Source organism: Chaetodon auriga, chromosome 2 (genome assembly GCF_051107435.1).
Source record: "Chaetodon auriga isolate fChaAug3 chromosome 2, fChaAug3.hap1, whole genome shotgun sequence".
Lineage (NCBI taxonomy): Eukaryota > Metazoa > Chordata > Actinopteri > Chaetodontiformes > Chaetodontidae > Chaetodon > Chaetodon auriga.
In genome coordinates, this window is record NC_135075.1 from 8768140 (window position 1) to 8790584 (window position 22445).

The window sequence follows — 22445 nt, forward strand, 5'->3', positions numbered from 1 at the left end:
GCTCTTGCATCAACTGACCAGGACATTAATCCAGTCTCGTGCTCACCGTCACCTCGCCAGTGGGCTACCGCTGCCGTGCCACTTTGGGCCACTGGCCGACCGGGCTGCGGGAACACCTCGAAATGCTGCCTCAGATCGCCCTGCAGCACTGGCTGAGCTCCAGCTGACAGGCTTCGGCCTAGTGTTCTAATGACTTACAGATTGGAGCGCTGTGGTATACATGTGTCAGGACAATGCCATGGGCCTACTGCAAAAACAGTAGGAGAGGGAGAGAAAGAGAGCCGGCGGCTTCTCCCCGTCCTGCCAGACAGAGGCTTGGCCCCTGGATTGTGTCACATCACGCTTCCCCCCGACAGACCGCAAATGAAGGATGTGAAGAGCAAACGTAGGGAGGAGGGGCGATGGAGGGGCTCTCTACAACTTAAAAGGCTTTCATCCTGTAAACTGAAAAGACATTATCTTTTGACCTGGAGATGCCCTCTGTGAGGCTGTACACTATGGTGTGAAAACACAGAGAGAGAGGGAGAGACAGAAAAGAAGAAAAAAAGGAGAGTCAGAAGTGTAGATTGTGGCTTCAAGTGGTAATACTATGGATAAGAAAACTGTCATGGCATGGTCTTGAAACATCAGTAAATTCTCTGCATCTGAAGAATAGCAAGCGATGCACCTTTGACATCATGAAAATGTTCAATGCAACATTTATCAGAGAATACGGAATAGTGTTTCTCATGTATCTCATCACATAATTGCAATAAATACGAACAAGCAATCAAAGCCAAAGGATAGAGATGCTCTTTTAGCTTCAGATTCTTTGCAAAGAAGCTTTTCATTTGAAGATGAAACATGAAAGCTCTGAATAGTGAGTAAAGCGATGCTATCGTTTTCCTTTACCCTTTTCTATAAGCAGACTATCTCTGCTCTGAGTCACCAGTAAAAACTGCCCTAAACTCAAGATACATGTGCTAAGCATATCTTTGCTTTCCCACATTATCCACCTGCCTCTCCTCAAAGCGGCCATTCATGAATTCCTATTACAATAAGTGTAGACAGAAACCAGTCAATGTCATTCAAGCAGCGTCCACGCAGGGAACTTCAGCTGGCCGCCAGCCATTCCTCACACTGTACCAGTGACATGAATAATGAAGGCCAATCTCAGGCACAATCCTGGATGGGAAACAAGCATAATCTGGGCATTACACTGATAGCACAGACACCATGTTGACACAACATCTTCAGCCCAGCTGAATGCCACATAATCCCCTGTAGGAGGTGGATGCCTACCTAGGATCTCTTGCAATGAGGTGTAGTTAACCAGCCAGGCTCGTGAGCAACGCCACAAACGAGCTTCAATTTCCCCCTCCTCCCACCTTGGTGCTGCTGGACTATCAGCGAGGGTCCGACAGTGTTGTTCCTAATTACCTATTTCTCCACTCCTGATCCTGCGGCTGGCATAATTAGTTACCTGGGGCTGCAATCCAATTTGAAGTGATGACAAGAAAGTGATCCATGAAAAAGTAATAAGTTAAATCCAATTTCAGCCTGCCTCTAATTAAATGCACATGGAACTAATGAGTCAAACCCTACCATTTCACTGATAATGGTAATTAGCGGGGTGGGAGTTGCCGGCTCTCGTCGTTGTGCCACTGTAGGTGTGAAGCGCAGAAAGGTAAAAGCGGCATGGATTCTTTTAATCACACGTGTCATTCTGTCAATGTAATTTACTGGCTTTTTGACCAGTCAAGTATGTTTAGCTGCTTCCCAGCCTGCGCAGCAGCTGTTTGTGTATCTAGCCTGATTAAAGCGCCTCTAGGCTGCAGAGTATACAGTGGAAGCATCTTCATCCAGAGGCAGGGGTGGGGGAGGTGGGGGGCACCCCTGTTGGAGCTATAAAACCAAAGAGCCATTTAATGCTGATCAAGGATTCTGAGGCTTGTTTGACTCATATTTTTTTCCCTTTACTACTCTATGCCGCTCATTTTTTTTTTTTTTTCAGATGTTCTGTATATACCGTGCTTCATTATTTTTGACTTGAATGAGAATGAATTGGAAAGTGAGTCACATCTCCAAATGAGTAAAAGTCTCTCTGCACATCTCCTCATGCCTAATGGGAAGACCGCTGAGATGAATGGAGCCTCGTCCACAGATCAGGTGCTTTTATGGGGTGTCAGCTTACTACACAGCCTCATAATTGTTGGATCATGTCTTTTGATGACCCAGTCCAGCTCAACAGATAATCATTATCCAGGCTGTATGATGGAGATAGTGAATGTTCTGTGTGAAGGGGGCTCCTCTAAGCACAGGCTTGTTCTTAAAAGAGGAAGCGAGATGAGGCTCGTTACCGTTACCCTCTGGTGTTTCACAAAATGTGTTTGTGAGAGAGGGATGGTGTGAGAAGAAAGAAAAAAAAACAAGAGAAATCTCACCACTAGAAAACCATGAGAAGAAAAAAAACCCAACAAAAACAAATGTAATACATCCCTACACGGAGCGGCACACTGATGTTTATGTATGAAAGCTTGGCTTTAAACTCCGTGTGTGAGTGTGTGTGTGTGTGTGTGTGTGAGTGTGAGTGTGAGTGGGTGTGTGTGTTGTGTGGTTGGGGTGTGTTTAATTAGCAGAATATGTAATTCAGAGATAAACAAACACTTGTATGGACCTGTGGCTTTTTCATAATGGCAGTTTCAACCCAGCAAAATGTAACATACAACATTAGAGAGCAGGCAATTTACAGCGTTAGTTAGACACTACAGCAAGCCTGTGCTCTCTTCACAAGAACTGGGCAGGAGAGGGGAGGGGAGGGGAAGCGGGGGAAAGGGCCCGACTCTCTTTTCAATAGCTGAGTGACAGCTTGGCCAAGCTCTCTGTATACATTAATAAATTAGAATTTTAATTTTGTCTTTGTCTGCAGGAGATGGTCTAGTACTTCACTATGTACCAACAACTGGCTGTACGCTGGAATCTGCCGTTGTGGTCCCCTCTGTTGACCTCTGCAGCACAATTCCCTGCCAGCCTGTGGAAACTGTTTAGTTTGATCCTTTCAACTTATTTGAATCCTGACAAATATGCACACAACTGAAAGGTCATCACAGTCATATTTCATCCTCTGGAGCTATTCCGAAGACATCTGCACAACAAAGAGGCTTTTTCACAACCTGACATTAGACCTAGCTGCTACAATAGCTCATTAAAAAGGGCCCCCAATGGGATAGTAAGGGTATTAAATATTATATATATACACACATAGAGAACAGGGCCTCCGTATTAATTACCAAATATGCCCTGAAGTCGTTTGCAATTTCACACTGGCACAAACAACCGCTCCTTGTTCAAACAAAGATATACATCTCTGAGGCTGCTGATCTGAAATTAACGTAAATATTGCATCAGATACGCAGCGCTGTTCATATTAAAAGCAGAACAAGATGAAAAATAAAAAAGATTTTTTTCCTTTGCATCACAAAGGCAGTCCGAATAGCTGTCCTACCGCCTCTTTACCTCTCCCCACCCTCACACTTTCCCACCCCTCGCTTGTCTCTCTCTAGTCCACCACCAAGCCCTCCACCTCTTATCACCCACCCCGCTCGTGGGCTGCTCTGCAGCACCTCCTGCTGCTGGTGGTAGGGACCTGCCTCCTCTTTTATTTAAGCTGTGTGTGTGCGCGTGTGTGTGTGTGCGCAGAGCAGTGATGAAAGGCAAGCAGGGAAAGCTCGGAGTTTCCTCTGCTTGACCCGACTCACTTCTCTGTGGGAGGAATGAACCTCTCTCACTTCCCCCTTTTCTTCTCCCTTGTTTCCACACTTTCTCCTGCCTTTACACAAGCTGTATACCTCTTAAACTAAATGCAGTCAACAGAAAAGGCCTTTCCACTGCAGAGGTCAGGATCAGCCGCACATGCTGATGTGTGTTACTGCACTGGAATGATTCTGGCACTACTGGATGAGCTCATGTGATCTGAACTGGCCACACAGAGGCCTCTTCTAACATCCTGGCCTATATATTTCACAACAGTGGCCATTTCAACAAGCTGCTGCTTCCAATCTTCTATGTCAAGACACATGGTTGGCTGTGTGTCTGTGTTTGTATGTGTGCTGCTAAATCACACATAATGCGTGAGCACAGATAACTGCAAATGTTGCACTGCCAATTTTAATTTCCTGTTTGTGAACTTAGCCCAGCGCTGTTTCTCGCACACTATGTTCTAGAGAGAGTTGCATAAGTTCACTTCATTTTTTTTTTGTTTTTTTTTTACTGGATCAACCACAAAGCCAAATAAGCGTGGCCTGTGATAATGGCGAGTTAATAAATAAGAGCTTGTCTAAGAATGACAACATATTTATGGTACCTGTAGGCTTTGCTGCTTGTCGTTGGCTTTGGGGGATTTGCGGCCAGTGTTTTGTTGAGACTGCAGTTGCTGCGACTGGGGCTGGGGCTGCTGCTGCTGCTGCTGCTGCTGGTGGAGGAGTATCTGCCGAGCCACTTGGAGAGCCTAATAAAGAGAATTATGTATTAAGATTAAAACAAAGTCCAATAGAAATGCTGGAAGTTGATATGCTAAAAGCCCCTTGAGAACACTTTGATGCCTATTATCAGAGCAGATGTATCCCCTTACAACAATATCCACATGGCCTTGGGATAGATAACAAACAAACACTGCAGACCATCTTTTCATACTCTCCCATTCAGTCATAAATCTGAGGCTGGCATAAACAATCCCTCCACAAACACACAGGGAACAATGATCACATGTCAAAACAAAGTCGCAGACAGAAAGAAGACGAAAAAAATTCAAGCGCAGCCATCCAGAAGAAATATTTATCTGTTGATAAGTTGCACTTACAGCACACACAAATGTGTGTCACAAAGACACCAATCAGTGCTTTTGATCCTCCTTTAGCTCAGTCAAACTCTCCAAATAAAAGGCTTTATGGCTGCTTCAAATATCTGTTAAAGGACACGGCCTTCTCAGTGGAAAACAAAATACAGTGCAGTCACATGTTTATTGCTCCAGCTACTCCCTTTTCCCTTACGATAAATAATCAAACATGCCATCCAGAGCAAACAAAGCTGGAGAGAGCTGGGGGAAAAAAACACAGTGGTCTTGAAAACGGTCAGCGATACCAAGAAAAGCAAGCCTTGTGTTCCCACAGTGAGCTGGCCAGCCTCACACCTCCACCAGTAAACCATCTGGGTAAATAACTGGCCTCATTCTTTCCATGTTCCTCAGACGATTGCTCCCACAATTAAACAAACAGTCGGGGGCACATTCGAGCTCATCTCACAGACGGACAATCTATAAGTTCTCCAGTCAATTATTTGAGAAGTTCGGAAATTGTTAAAGTAAATGGTGGAATGTTTAACAAGAAGATAGCGAGAGAGAGAGAGAGAGAGAGAGAGAGAGAGAGAGAGAGAGAGAGAGAGAGAGAGAGAGAGAGAGGGCACAAAAAAAGAAAAAAGTCAGCAAGCGACGTGTGAACAAGTGAGTGAAACCTATGAAAGTCAGATATGGACAGGGAAAAGGCGAACAGAAAGCTCTGTGGATGGATGAAAAGATAGAAGTAACTATGAGAACTGGTGTTAGTGCCAGTAAAGTCTGACAATACTTCAAGACAGAAAGGGGAGAGACAGTTAGGGGGGTTGGAGCGAACAGCTGTATGATGGTCTGTGTGTGGGTGTATGTGTTGACCCTCCCAAACACACGGCTGTCGGATGACATCATGAGGCATAAATACGACCACAGGCTACAAAGAGGCCACACTCCTGGCATTTCACCAAGCTTAACTTTAAAGTACATAAATTCTCCTTCTCTCTGTCCGTCTCTGTCTTTCTCTGAGCTCTCGTGCAAAGATAGATGATGCTAGAGCAACATATCTCATTCTGCATGCCTAATTGTCCTCTGCTTTGAAATTTGTGGAGGGGAACCCCCCCAGCAAGCAAGTATACTCATAAAGAAAGTGTATAAATTGAAACTAAGAACTAAGTGAGCAAGATTCACACCCACGCACGGCAATATTTACACTTCAGACATTTAGCCTTTTCTCCGGAGCAACTAACAATCTAGTCGAAAAATCAGAGTCAAAAACATGGTGTGAACCGAAGCGACAGGGGAGGGATCGGAAAAACACAAATGCTCCGTAATACCGTGAGATTGTCTCTTGCTGTCATTTTTTCATCACGTTATGAAGCATTTTAGCAACTAAAAACAGGTCAATATTTCTAAATGGTAAAAAAAAAGAAAAAAAAAAAGAAAAATTTGTGAAAGTCCTTGACATTCAAAAAAAGCCTTTTGTTTCATCAATCAAATTACATTTATTAAGTATTTTGAAATTCTACCATTGGGGAAATATTTACTCTGAGCTCCACTCACAGTTAAAAAAAGAATGAACTAAAATGAAGATATTTCAGCGTCAAATCACCATGTCAACGCTAGCAAAGTTACCCGCTTTTAAAACAGCATTCATGAGAGTCATGGAATTTGGGTGAGGTGATTGGTTTGCATTAGCAGCTCTGATGATCTCCAAATGATCAAACAATGACATGTTGAGTAATCAAAACTTCGGATGACTAAGACAACGAAACACTGATAATTCATTAGGAAATTCAAAAGAAAAAAAAACTGTAATGAAATCATTCACGACGCCCAAGGCGTGGTATTACGGGCACCCTGAAGAGTAAACAAAGTTCACTATTTTCTTTTCCGCTGTAACCGATGACACATGCAGTGAAATGTGTGTGCGGCGGATTTGTGTGTGTGTGTGTCTGGGTTTACAACTGAGGGTGTTGGAACAAAGACAGTTGAGTCAACAGTAATGGATGAAAAGATACATTTCTGGGAAGTCATCCTTCACTGTCATCTTCATATAAAGCAAACACACACACATACGCGCGCACATACAAAAACAGACTGCAAACCTGCTCGACGATCAGTTACCACATGTTGATAAAGGAATTGTGATGCTGCAATAATGCACTGCCGCACTGCTAAAACAACGGGCTGTTAACAAGTACATTAATATTCCAACATTTTTATGCTGCGAGGTTCTTTGCAGAGCATTAATCATGCTGTCAAAAGACAGATCACACCTGAGTTTGACAACCACGGTGTCCACATGTGTACGTAAAAAGTCAAAGTTTTACAAGAACTGTGCGTATACGTGCTTTGGTAAGAGGAGAGCTACATCACATGGGATAATTGTGGCTGAATTAAGGTCATGTCTAATGTGCTGATCTTAAAGCGAAGGAGCCACATGACAGTTTCAACAATGACGGCATTTTGCAGCATCAATTGGAAAATGAACACAGCCTGCTAATGTCCACGTCAACAGCTACATCACATTATTCTTCCAATTAAAGCAAGGGCAATAATTACGCGATCATTCACTGGAAAACAGCCAATGGTCTCCACACGGGCGAATGAGCCTAAGTCACACTGCTGCCTGACAGCACATGCCTGAATGTGCTGGCTTGCAGGACTAACTTTACTTTGTGACTTTTGAAATCCAAAAGATATGAGATCGACAAACGCTGTTGTTGGTATAGAAAATGAGAGGAAGAGGGCTGAGAACCTGCGCTGCGAGCTCTGCTCCGCCTTTAGGAATGCCGCTTTCATGTTTGTATTTTAAAGAAGGCCACTGGAGCTGGCATGCCTGTGAGAGGCCTAATGCTGGGCTAAAATAACCTATTGTGAACTGTCACTGCGATGTTTACACAGCAACCACTCCTCTATTTCAGAGCTCTCCCTCTCCCCCTCCTCCTCCTCCTCCTCTGGAATTTATCTTCTTTTGATCTTCCATTCAAAGGTACTGGACGCTTGATAGACATGCAAGTGTAAGAGTTGCTCCAGGCAAATGTGATAAACTGTAAAATGATGACAGGCACACGGCATCTGAAGCACAGACAAGTGAGGAACACAGCATGTTGCTATAAGAGGCCAAAGAATGAAAGCTACAGAAGGGTGTCCTACACTGTACTGTACATGTGGGAAATGGTCCACTGGAAAGAATCCTACTTTTATTTTGTATATATGACACTATATTTTCTTAATGTGAGCAGTGTAACGATTGAGAAAGACTGTTACTTTATCTGTGTGTAAGCATACAAGAATACAATGGCCCTATTATAATCGCTAACTGAGGTTGTTTGGGAGGCAAGCTTGTTACCGGAATAAGAAGCAAACTGTGGAGATATACGCCTACATCCACACACCATACATACATTCACTGTTTGTGGGTTTACACATAGACAAATTCACACACACACACGCACACACACACACACACACACACACACACACACACACCATGGAGGGAGTAAACCCTCCAGGTGCTTTTGATTAGAAAACACCCTCCAGCACATGACAAAGGTTTTTATCAGCAACAAAGCCGGTGCAATTTGGTGTCCTTGTCATTTGCAGTCCTCTTTTATATTCCCCGTTTCAAATGTGTTCAGAGTTCACACCCTCTTCCCCATGTTAACGCAACTTCCTCAATAAACAACAGGCATTTTATCTGCACCTACTTTCACACCATATTAGTGAATAGAGGCAGGAGCGTCTCTTATGTCCCTGGGCTATCACGCTGTGATAAGGGAACTGCTAAGTACTGGATGTCTTTATGTGCAGTCTGCACATGTGGATTATTTACAGGCTTTGGGGTTTCCTGCTGCTAAAGCCAGCTCTGGGTGTCGTACAAATCCCAGCTCAGAGCATTGCCACACAGTCAAGTCTGCTCTCTGCTGAATCCCTCGCTGCACCTCTTTACCACTTTGACCAAAAATTGACATATTTCAGATGTCTTTTTTTCCTCATTTTATGCAAGTGCACTGACCCACTGTCATCAAAAACAGTGTCAACAGGCCAAACTTAAGTGTGTATAAAGGAGAGAGATCTGAGAGAATCACTCCAAGTGCGGCAGACACACACTGCTCACATCACATCTTCTAAATGACGGACAAATAGAAAGGGAAGGGGATAGAAGGGCCAGAGGAAACAGAGAAGATGCACGTTAATGCTGAGGGGAAACGTTCAGGGGGGAATCATTCAGGGTGTCTCCATCGGGAGTCAGACAGTGAGAAATGGGCCAGCGCTGTTTGTTCAGGCCCATCAACAGAGAGACCTCTGTAGTTCTATAAACGTCCGGCTCCTCTTGCCACAGCTGGTGAAGACCTTGAACGTGAAATGGTTTCAAGCAGATTGCTCCTAATTGCTAGAAGATGTGCAGGCAGGTGTAACCGGATCCCTGCGGCCACTCAGAGAAAAGGAGAGGGAACAAGATGTGGATCTGTTTGTGGGTTTCTGCACTGTGTGTGTGTGTGTGTGTGTGTGTGTGTGTGTGTGTGTGTGTGTGTGTGCGCGCGCCTGCACTTCAGTGTATTTACTCAGTGGCCACATTTCACCAGTCTTTAATAGTCAGGAGAGTGTGGCTCAGAGAGAGCCAGCAACAACACGACTAATAGGTTAGCTGTTAATGTAGTCCGGCTCAGAAGACACCGGGCCCTCTGGTCTCACTCTGCAGCCTCTGTGGGGCTTCGACACCGACGGCCTAAATGTCAAGGTTATCTGCTTGACTTTTTGGCTGATGGCACGTCTCAACTCACCTGACATTTATCACTTCTGCTGTTTCCTTTTCAAAGGCAAGGCCCTCTGCTCCTCAGTGGTAGCCTGACCAAGCTGGGAGGCCAGGTTCTTCTCTCACCAGCTCCTCCACATAAGTCCCTAATACGTTAAGCTAATGTACTGTCCTTCCACAGGCAGCCCAGGAAAGCAAAGTTATCCAATCATTTCATAAATGATATGGGCTATTGTAGCCCGTGGCATTGAGCTCAGAGAAGCTGTAGGTAAAAGTGGTTCTTTATTAGGGAGGTGTTGACTATGCAAACATATAGCAATGGAATTCAGAGGGAATACTTGTCACTTTAATTGAAATGCAATTTTTTTTTTTTTTTTTGGCAGGGGGTGATTTTTAAACATGTAAGAGGATAAGCAGCAAGGATCATGTCTATTTATATTAATTGCATTTTTTTCTTTCTCTTTTCCTCAGTAATACAGACGTTTATCTGCAATGCAAAGCAGGGAAAGTCTGGCTTCCCAGTAAGTATATAATTAATGCCATTTCCAAAAAGCCACTCCACATGGAAAACAGGCCCTGATGCTCAAACCTTGCGCATTACAGGGCCCTCGCAACAACACTCTCCAGTCTGTGTTTAGATTTCAAAACTAATTCATGTAGAATACATAAATAAATCAACGTTTTATACCCACTTCAAACCATTAGATTCCCTTCCTTTGCTGCACTTTTCAACTAATCTATTAATATTTATGACAACACTAAACATTTCAAATATCCACGTTTAAACAATAAGGGAGCACATGTACTTACATAAGACAAAATCTGACTTGAAAACCCCATGTGGCTTGTCCAGCACACCTCCCCCTGCAACCCCCCCTCTCCCCATAACAGGTAATGCGGTGCCCTGACAAATGTTTTTTGGAGAAAAAAAAAAAATGACTGTAAGAAAAACAAGACGAAAGCAAAGTTATTAACTGGAGATAGAGGAGAGGGGGCTGTGAAGCAGGACTGATGATGGAGGGAGTGGAGTGAAGGGGAGGAGGGGGTTGGGGGGGGGGGGTGCAGACAGATGGAGGAAGAGAATAAGAGTGTGAACCACAGAAGAGGGAGGTAAAAGGAAGATGGAAAGCGAGGAGAAAAGAGGAGAATGTGGCAGAGGGGAGGCAGACATTGCAGGAGGTGCAGCGGGGAGGGTAAACAGTGCCCCAAACAGGCGGTGCGGGCGCTCGGAGCCTGGTACAGAGGGGTCAACCCCCCTCGGTCCTCCCCACCAACCCGGCGAGGTCAGCTCAGCTATGCGGGCCTGACAGCTTCCGTTTGCTGTGTGCTCGCCGTTTGTTTGGATTCCCCAGCATTGCTTAGCCAGCAGCTTAACAACAGATGGCTAAAGAAGGCCTCTATTCAGAGGGGTCTGGATCAGAAAATCACACCAAGGAAAGTACACAGGCTGCAGACAAAACACACAGACACATCGCAAGCACACACATGCAAATGACATGGATTGTCAGAGTTGCACATGCTGCAAATGGGAGAATAGCAAATAAGGCTTTGCTTTCATTTTGCCCACAAAACTGCATGAAAAACACACACGGGAACACATGCAACAACATGCAAGCGAGCACAAGCACACACACACACACACACACACGCACAGCACTGTCTGATTATACCACACAACTTCCTGGGACGATTCAATAACTGAGCAGATCTGAGTGAAAGCATTTCCGTCCCCCGCCATTATTAGACGAATACTGTGTTTATTACAGCTTTAGTGTGGTGTAAACTCATAAACACCCTCCCAGAGTACAAGAGGAGCTGTCAACTAAATATTGTTTCTCTCATGAGTCGCTCTTCCACCTCAATTACGCCTTTCAACTTCATAGGCTCAGTATGATAAAGTGGCAGTAAAAATCATTCACATTAATACTCCATTGTGCATCTGCTGCTAAAGGTAATTAAAGAAGTAAATGACTCATAAGAATAGACATATTAGCTGCAGAATGAAAGGCAACTGGGCTGCCTCATGAAAATATGTACCATTAAGATACTGCATTTTCATATTGGGGTAATCAGCTCCACTAGCCTGATGCTGATTTAATCCACTCCAGTGGAAAGTCTATCAGCGCACAGCCGCGTGTCACTGTCTCGCTTATGTCTACCCGCCAAGAGCCAGTTATTCTACTTTAGCATTGCCTGTGAATGGCTCCACTAAAGGAGGGAGGTCACACACAGGCAAATCAGTCGGAGAAGCAGTCAACGCTTAGGTGTCATTTAGAGGCAGATGGAGAGAAAGAGAAAAAAAAGTATGAGACTGAGAGGAGGATAAAATGAGCTAAGAAGAGGAAAGAAAAAAAGAAGGCGAAAGCACAAACGATCTGGGAACAATGCAGTGGGCAGATCTCAGCCGCCCCTCTCTCCCTGACCTTAGCTTTTTGTTCTGAGCATATGATGCCTCAGGATGCCCACCACTGGATACGGCGATAAAATCCGTCAAGTTGATAAAGTGGGAGCAAAAGAGCAGAGGCACGCCAACTGTGCTGGGTACTTAGATGGACTGTTAGAAAACACGCGCTCCTCCTGATTGCATCTTTGTTGGAAGTGTTGCATCACTTTGTAGCGGGGAGTGTTGTGCTTGGGAAAATGGGCGCTTCCAAAAGCCCAGCGTGAGACCGAGAATACTGTGAGCAGATTTTATCATGCGTGAATGATATTGTTTAGAATGGGAAGATCTGTCTGCCCTGGTCTCATAGACGGAGGACTCAACGTTATTGATACACTCGAGACATCCGGGATACGACCAGTAAAACCCCTAATCTTCCAATTTAGTTGTAGTGAATATAGATGAATGTAGTCCACACACAGCTATAGAATAGTGCTTGAGGAGGGGAAGAGTGATCAGACAGTTGCCACAGTCATGGAGCGTCACAGTGCTCAGGGCCTGAACTGTGTTGTCAGCTGACCACTCTTCGGCCTCGGCACTGCAGGGCGTGTTGATTAACTCAGTATGGATGAAAAAATAACTCATGTGGATGAATAATCCCACTAATAATCCCAGTAAAACAGACAGGCCTGACACTGCCCAAAGCAAATTTTGACTGTCCCCTCCAAGATGGATTGGAAATGACATCTGTTCTAAGAGTCGACGAGTGTCCTCTAAAGGCAGTTCTGTTAATTTCATTAATACGTTAAACCTAGAATCTCTCTTCTTGAAGTCAACAAGCTTTCGTTCTCTCTGTCTTACATTTAAGAACTGAACTGTAGCCTTTATGGTGAGGCTTTCTGTGCTTTTCGACTGTACATCTTTTCCCACTGGTGCTCACTGCCTTGAACTGTCCTGACCTGAGACCTAACACATCATGAGCTGCTGAGGAAGAATTCCCATTGTGTGTGTGTGTGTGTGTGTGTGTGTGTGTGTGTGTGTGGAGCGAGAGTTCCTCCGAAGGAGAGGATTTTCTATAAATCACAGACCAGTCCAATTGGCTATGGATTGAGTTGCAGCGGGGAGAGACAGCTCCCTGGGAATAGCAGTGTCTCTGTTGAAGTCATTCCAAGATAGGTAATATGATCCTATGCCGCCAGGAATAAAGGGAGGGTAGAGAAAAGGAGGGGAAAAAAAAAAATCGGATTGCTCCGGCCATAAAGAGGAGTAATCTCCAGCAGGGTCAGACACATCACCCGTCACACCGGACTGTAATGTATTATAGTCTCACAGGCAGATGATGTGACACATGGTAGGCCTCACTTTTTTTGGTGGTTCAAGAACTGATTTTCTGGATATTTTTTTCATCTTTTATTGACACAGTAGGAAGATGTGGAAGGTGTATGGGAAAACACAGGCTTGCCTTTTCTGGTGCAGAGAATGAAATAACTGTTAAAAATGGGGGTTTTCTGACCACCAGGCTGAAGTGTCAGTGCCACGCAACAAAACTGCCTCGCTGAGGTTCCTTTCATGAACTTTGGTGTAAAGCAGTCATGGCAACTGAAGAATCCCACAGCCAGAAAGTGTGTGTTACAAACCCAAGATGTAACAAAATGGAAACTTTCTTTTCTCTGTGCTGACCACTAACACAGCATGAGAAATGACACCTGCTTTACGTTACAGGCATTACAATGATTCAACATAACAATAAGTGGCAGGTTTGCATTTAGCAGTGAGGGCCTGAACTTGGGGTAACGAGTGGCAGGTAATTTAGCCAACAGTACTGTACAGCCACCTAAAGCTGCAGCCAAATTCACATTTAACTTGGAAAAACTCACCTGCTGCTGAAAAACACAAAGCACTGCTGCAATCATCACCAAATCTACATCAAGGCACGTCCCTCTCAAGTAACCTGACCGATTAATGACAATCACACATCAATGGCGAAGCCCTTTAGAGAGCAGTACTCCATCCCAGTCTGTAACAAACCAACTGGCAGCTGTTCAGAACAGAGCATTTGAACCAGGAAATAAATGTAAGAAGAAGAGAAGAAGAGCAGGAAATTGCTGAACATTTGGTGTCATTTCTTGGAACCGATGTCAACCATGACAAATTCATGTTTGGAGTTTTCTGTGGCTTTAAGGCAACAACATCTCCAGTTTTTTAAGGACAGTCTACCGACCACCAAAGATAAAAACCTACCAACAGAAGTACTCATCGTCTGGGACTTAAGATTCGACTGACCAATAACATTCATCGTTCACAATTCTGATGTGCAAATCCTCCTTCATTTGAGCCTTTTTTCTGGAGTGTTTATGGACTCACAAGTCATGAAAAAAGTCCTTTCAGCGTAAGCTCTTCTCCAAACCATCTCAAGCTTAATTAACATGCGGAGTGCAGCGTGGTGACAGAATTGGCCGCCCTCAATCTGCCTGAGCCACCTTCAGCTTTAGGCGCTGAGACCTGCAGTCTGCAGGCTTCAATAAATGTCGCAGGAGAAGATGATCACAACTCAAATTAAGTTATGCACTAAGCTTGAAGGGCTTACATAAACATGTGATGGAAATATTAACAATATGTAACAACGACAAATTGAGGGAATAGACAGGGAAGAAAAAAAAAAAAAGGGCCCTGATGCAACTTGAAAACCATTTAAAATAATGCAATTGGGTGAGTAATTTGCCCAGATGTTGAATTTTCATTGATGACTGAACATTGCATACACACAATAAATCACCACCCCCCCGTTTTTCACAGAGAGGTACTTAGTAGCGGCTGGCGTGAATAAGAGGTAAAAGTAAAATGCAGGTGGCAGAAGTAGCCCAAACAACAAGCACTGCAGGAACCAAGGGCATGTGGGCTATAGAGCTGCTGGGGTGGTGGGCGGGGGGATGACAGACTGCTGTTCAACTCCATTAGCTGCTATGTGAGAGGGGTGCATCTAGCAGCACACGACCTGTGAAGAATCTTAGATCTCACTCTATCTTGGAATGGGGATTGCCGCATTAATTCTAGGAAACTGTAATCTCTCAAGCAAATCAAATTACTCTCATTAAGCGCAAGAAGAAAACTGCCTCTGTAATAAGTATGTATAAAAAGTATTTATTACCAATAATCACCTCTTTATTATGAGCTATCTTACAACGGCTTTTATTTTTGCTGATTAAGTTTAAAAATGGGGAAACAAGGAAGGGCACATGCTGACGGACGCATATACATGCCATTTTCACACACACACACACACACACACACGCAAACACACACACACACACACACTAATACACACCTCATGGAGTTTATGAGAGCGGTTGATACAGTGATTAAAGGGGAGGGTAGAGGGATACAGCGCTTGAGGGCCTTGGAGAGGACGTGTCTCACCTAGTCATAAAAACACACCTCTGTCTTTAAGCCAGCACCAGAATCACTCTCAGTGGGTTCACCTGGAGGTGAATCGCTAAAGAATTTACATGCAAAGTAGCACATGTCATCACCCCAGACAGTGCGCTTGCACACGTAGCGTCGTACTGTAACTTGGCACACGCATGCTGACCGCCACATATTTGAAACGGTTTGTGAGGTTGACGGCCTGACCCAGGGCAGGTGCTCTACGAACAATGCTATTTCTGAAGGCACGCAGCTGCTGTGGAATCCCCCCACCCCCTGGCCACTTTTTCATTTGCATAGCTACATGTCTAACTATCCCATCGAGCAGCCGACAGTATGTTAATGCTACGTATGGTTTTGAAACAGTAAATAAGGCTAAATAACATTGTGGGAGGTGATGTCTTTGCTCTTCTTCCAGGATGTGACATCATTACACAGAGCACAGGCTGCCAGCTGTAATTGCCCTGCTGGTAAATGGAGGAGTCACAGATTTCCTCCAACCCTGTTTCGAGTACTCGATTCTTTGTTCACATAGCCAATTAATTACATCTAAAAAAAACAAAAACCACATCAAAACTGATGATAAAAAACGATTTGCCTCGACAAAATCAATTAGGACTGAGGGTCAGTGGGTCATTCATTTACTGGTTCAGCATAATTACCTGTTTTTCTTCCCCTCATTTACTTCTTTATTCATCTGGGACACCGATGTCCCCGCAAACCAAAAAGAACACACTTTTTGTGATTATTCAAATTAAACACCAATTCCTGAGAGAAAGCATCTGTCAAACGAGAATGCGGCAAAAAGCTAATATGTTCCAAAAACAAACTCCCCTGCAGCCAAATGAGGGAATTCTATTAGACGTCAGCCTACATACTGTAAATTTCAATTTGACTTGCTCAATCAGGTGCTAAATAAATAAACATATAAAACCACGGGATCAAATTAGAAATTACAATTTGAACTTGTGGAAGACGAATTATGAGGAAAAATATGCTCAACGCCTGCACCTAGGCCTCCATCTGATACGAGCGCTTGGCAAGAGGACAGGTTACAGCAATACTGTTGCCCTGTGGCTACAAATCACTGCCGGTGCTTCTTTGACTGTCTATCAAAGAGGCCGCATCTACTCCTGTCTGTCCTGTCTGCTGTGATTCATAGTGGGTAGAAACGGGCGGTGAGACGGGGAGGAGAAGGATCGCGGCTGACGAGAGATGTTCTCTCCCTCTTTTGAAGAAAGCTGTAAAGACATCTATAAAGTGCCTTGTTCCTGTATAAAGTAAAAGGTGTTGGTCTTTTAACAGACATTGATTATGTTTAACACATAAAAGCACACTCAGTTAGTCCGCCTGCAGAACGTCACATTAACACTTTGTAAACATCCACCCATAAAGATAATTATTTTGATTGCAAGACTCTTGTGAGGCTTTACTTCCCCTCCTCAACATCTGGTTAAAATATGGGGCAAGTGATGGCTTCCTGGCTCCCGCTCAGGTGGTTAAAATAGACTGCACACATACGCGTAGAAATAGAGTGGTGGGTAACTTTTCTTCCCTCCTCTAGTTTACTTTTTTTTTTAACACTTGCTGGCGAGTCAGCGAAAAGGCAGGAGCTGTGGCTCCCCACAACACACCTGCCAGGAAGTGATCCTTTTCTCTCCAGCCAGAGAGGCTGCTGGGATACGCCAGGACATGCAGCTGTGGCGTGAGCATTTAGCTTGATGCTCCAACAGGCAGGGCAATGTGGAGGTAGAGAGGCACACGCCGCAGATCCTCAGTCAGGAGTTACACAGCAAGCAAAGACCTGATGTAGAGCGAAGGTGTCTTTGGGAAAATGCTTCATTCAGGGAGGGATCATCACTTCACTCCAAAAAATAAACCATTTCAGAAACACTTTACGTTCAAATCCACTGATGTTGTTTTTTTTCCCCCTTGTGTTCCTGGTTGTGTAGCGGGCCAGACAGATGAGAAGAGGCCTCAAGAGTAGCACAGAGCAGAGGAGACTGTGATAATTGACCAAGATGCTGCTACCACTGAGTCCCCCGTCCCCTCACCTCCAAATCCCAGCGGCCCCGTTTTCAATTTAACACAGGACTTGACCAGATTTCACTTATTGCGGGGCTAAGGCACATCTTTGACACTTTTACATTAGAAGCACAGCTTTCTGCTGATTAAAAACCTTCCCTCTGCCTCTCTCTTTCTCCTGCTGCATGGCGAGAGGTAATGTGAGAGGGGTGTCCATTTCCTGTCCCCCCCCCACCTTCCCTCCAAATCAACCACAAATAACTCGCAGCCTCCTGCGCCTATCTTGATTCCACTCCAGAAGATAAGGACACCATTTATTGTTTTCATTGAGCTTGAGTGCTAAGACAGAGAGTACAAAATTGCTCTCAGATCGAGATAAATGCGCCACAAATCGCTAATTCAATCCATCCTCGATGCCGCCATGTTTTTGAAGAGAGGGCAATATCAAAAGATCGCGCCGTGAAACCGGAGTCTGGTGGTGCGGCACTGGCAAGAGACCTCATCAAATTGAGAAGAAAAGCGAACTGTAACTTGAGTTGGAATTCCCATTGGAGAAGCAGAGAGCTGGTACAATACGTCCACGTATTAAATATGGAATGTGCTTTTGTGTGCATCCTTCATAGCTGTGATGGGAATGGATTTATAAGGGAATGGACTAAACATGGGTCACCATTCAGGCTCTTAGACATTCACGAATGAAGGAGACCTGAAAATGAATCCACAAGGCGCATCAGTGTGTGTGGAGAGCAGCGCTGCCCCCGGTAGCGACGGTGTGGTGGCGAGGGGCTGAGGAGTGGAGAGTAGTTACTGATGTGGTTATCTTGTCCTGTGACAGGCAGGACCACTCAATCAGCCGGCGATGGCCGGGCTCAGGCAAGCATTACACGCACATGCCCGTACTTCTGGGGAGGAGGCGTCAGCCACGCCAAATCTGATCAACAAATGCAGTTCCCCTGTGCCACAGCTATCTGAGATGAAGATGATATTATGTGGAAGTGAGCAAAGCGACGGAGACAGCACAGGGAGAAACGGAGGAGGACAGAAAGAGAGAGCGAGGGAGACAGAGTGGGACCCGAACGTGGATCCTCCTCTCAGGCTCGGCTTCTTAAAGGCAAAGCGCCTCTCTACTGGAGAGCAGGGAGACAACACGCGGGTATATTTTACTAAGAACCATGTGCCTCGCAACACTCCCTTTACCAGATCAAAGAGTCAAGCATTTATATGCTGGAGACAGTCTCACATTAATTATCAAAAACTTGAATTAAAAAATAAAAACTTATCTGTCCAGTAGAGTTACATACCAATTAAAAACACAATCCTGGCAGAGTCCAACTGACATTTCTAATGATTCCTTTTAAAAATTACTGACATGTATATGTTATTAAAAGGTTAGAGAAATTTGCATTTAGCATTGAGGAAAAATAAATATAGTGTTGAGTGTGCAGATAAGAGCTCAGTAATTAGGAGTAGGCATTGCGGTGGTGGAAAACATTTGAAGAATAAACCTGGACTAGTTTGCTTCGTTCCCTGTTGCCCTACAGATATTTTACATTATTCAATCCAAAATACCATCTTTCTGATTCTAACTTTTCTTTTGCATGTTAATGTTTAATAAGAGCCCTTGGCTATCTATGGGCACAATTATTAGATATCCGCAGAGAGAAATTGAAAAATTAATCATACTCTGAGTTTTGTTCTTCTCTGATCCATTGGAAATGGCTCTAAGAGCTGTGGCTTCTCCCCTGTCACACGCTGCGTCTAAACACTATCAATATGCTACCAGAGATGGGTTGCCAGTGCAATGGAGACAATTGCATCAATATAGTAATTAACTGATTATTTAGATTTTGGCACTTGTCCTGATACATCACAACCCTGATAGGCACGTGGTGGTGATTACGGAGATGTTTGTCCCTGGCCTGACGCAGGAACATTGAGTATGTGTTTAATTATCCAAACTATTACACCGCGTGGCATGGTGGGGATTCATCTGACAGGACGTTGTGTCAATAGGTGCAGACAGTGGGGAAATATCTGTCTATTGGCCTTGAGCACATACTGTTAGACAACACATTAACACGCTAACACACTCCCTGAACTACATATAGTGCCATAATAGGATGCATATTCACCGACAACAGTTGCAAATGCAAAATTGCTTAGGACCAGGTGTCCTGTGCAGTTTCACATCCATACAACTGAATTACTCATGCGTGGGCCCTGTAGGTTTTCAATAATCCTTGTTTTGGCCCTGGCCATTGCTGTATGCAATCTATGCTAATATAATGTACTGAGTATAAAATATGCTAATGCGCAGACAAAACAGCATTAAGTTATAGTTGACAGAGGATGTATTCCACACACTATCAAGTTTCTAAGTGGCAATTTTAGTTTTGGAAAGGCACATATGTAATAAGGTATTATGCAGAATAACTAAAATGCCAGTACTGCTTAAATACTGCCGTGTGAATCTGATGTCCCATACTTTCACTAATGGCGTTTCACCAGGTGAAATTCAAATTCATCATCACCTCTGGTGCATGCACATACGTGGATCAAAATATTTACAGTAGTAGAAAAAAGTGCTGCTTTCTGTCATCAGTTCTGATGTGCAAAAGCACTGACCGTGTCAAACAACATGCTGGGAGCCTGTTATTCCAACTGAGACACTTCAGCCAGGCTGTCCTCTAGTGGACGGTTTCTTTAGTTAATGATTATTAGTTACTGATGAGACAAAAGTAAGATGAATGCACAGTTGAAGCTGTAATCTTCATGTGTGAGGATTTACACTTTCAAAAAGCAACATCAATTAAAGTTATCTTTAGTAAGTGCAGAGGCAGGGATAATCATGTCTGATTTTTGTGCGTTTTTCAGAAAAATATGATTCGCCAAACATATCAAGCGCTAATACTGCAGCATAATGTGGGCTAATGAGACCAAATGTAGAATCTGTAGAATTGTAAATTCAGTATCATTAGATATCAGTAAACTAAATTTGGGTTTCGTCTGTGTTGTTTTCGAGCACAGGCAGGCCGTCTGAAGCACTGAATGAATATACTGCACTTGTTGTTAGTGGTGTGCAGACTCAACACTTCAGTGTGCAGCATGCACTGATTACTGAGTACTGATTAGTAGAAAGTATGTGGGAAGTTAGTATCCTACACAAAAGACAAGGCAGTCTGCATTTTGCCATTAGACAGTAGCAGTAAAAGCAAAGTCAAATTCAGACTAACATCAAGCAGTGGACCACATCTGCAGGACTACCAGTACATGTAAACTGACTGCTAGATTGTTACCAAAAGAGAAATGTCAAACTGACATAGAAACATGTGCTGCTATGGTGTCCAATTCAAGCTGATGTTTTTTAATGCATCATAGTTATATACATAGGAACTATGGTAACTGCAGCTGTGGCATCTGAGAGACATTACTGTGAGTGCCTGAGAATAAGACCAGTGATGGAGCTTCAGTGCTCTCCATCTGCCTCCCAGTCCACTCCTGTTGGACTTACTCAATTTCCCCTACCATGCTTCAAACCCGACCCCCCAGCCCACTCCATCCCACCCATAGACACACACAAAGACATGCACACAGAGCCCCCGGACAGTATGCCCTCCTCCCTAAACAACTCTTTCTTTAACATCTGCCCAGAAGCAGCAGTGCTGCCTTTTGTCCACTCATTGTCTCCTAAGGCATGTCATCCAGCTCTAATCAAGCAGAAAATGGTCATAAATATTTCTTTCTGCTAGATTTCACATTCACATTTCACGCAGGGACATGATATTTTCCCCCTACCTCCAGGGAGTACCTAATGCAAAAAACAGTTACTTATATTCAAGGCTCATGTTCCTTCAGTCAAACGCAGAACATATTCCCCGGTTGCAGGGGAAAAACAAAAAAAAAAGAAAAAAAAAAAGGGTGGGAGAAGAGGAGAAAAGAGGAGGGGGAAGACATAAAGGACCGTCTTATTTTCTGTGCCATTTACTGGCTAGTACTTTCACAGCCATCCCATTACATCATGTCAAAGATTGTAAACAAGCAAATAACAACAGCGCATCAGAGACCACAGTGAGGGAGTGGCACACACTGCCCTGCTCTGGAGGTCTCTCTGCCGCCAACTGAGGAGGAAAAAAACATTTGTTTTTACTGTCCATTTAAATAATATATATCTTTTTTTGTACAGAGAAAAGGGTTGCATGAGGATTTATATGAACCATTGTCTCTGGCCTGGCTAAGTATTTATGGCACATGCCATTCACAGGATGCGGAGGTGCCATCACTATTATTTATGACAAGACATCCCATCATGGCATATCATTCTCTAAATGGTATACAGCTATTCACCAGTGAATACCGACCTGTGCCATTTTTCTTTCAAATAGAGGCCATGTCACTGCTGAACGTGCAGGGGGGTTGTTATTAATCACGGATACATACTTTGATGGGTGAATACGTGTCAAACAATCAAATTTACACTAAGAGACCTATACATGGTGTGGCTGTCCATGCATATTTACTTCAATGAAGGCTCATTTGATCATCAGCATTGGTAATTTATCATATTCCACCCTGCGAGCCAAAAACAGAGCTGTCAGTGTTTTCCTGTACCACAGAAAACGGGACACACACTGTTCACTGGTGCTGTAATGGTACCTAAAATGATCTTACTGCTAGACAGGTACATACAGTTTAATTCTATATCAGATAATTATTTTATAAGTATGTAACTGTCAACGGTTTACTTCATAGGTCACATAGTTTGCAATGAGTGACACTTTGTAATACACTTCAAAAGGGCCAAATGTATCAATCTGACTAAAACATTGTATCTTGATCATGTAAGCCTTGACATGGTGGTGGTGGTATGAATATGGGGTATATAAACGTGTATCATTTACAGACAAATCAAAATACATGTGTAAAACAAAGAAGATGAAGAAGAAGAAAAAATACTATGTATAATGCATGATTAATTGAATATCAATGATCAATTTGAGGCTAAAAATGACTAATTCTATCTGTACCTACACACACTGTGTACTATCTATACACGT

At 43.8% G+C, this 22445-nt stretch overlaps 1 protein-coding gene across 4 annotated transcripts in view; it reads right to left on the reverse strand.

The window, feature by feature from the left end:
- foxp1b (forkhead box P1b) overlaps positions 1-22445 on the reverse strand; it is a 145433-nt gene that overhangs the window by 47650 nt on the left and 75338 nt on the right. For all 4 annotated transcript variants that reach the window (XM_076752739.1, XM_076752770.1, XM_076752759.1 and 1 more), the window contains one exon: positions 4343-4486. In XM_076752739.1, coding sequence (XP_076608854.1) covers positions 4343-4486 — 144 coding nt within the window. The remainder of the gene's footprint in view (positions 1-4342; positions 4487-22445) is intronic.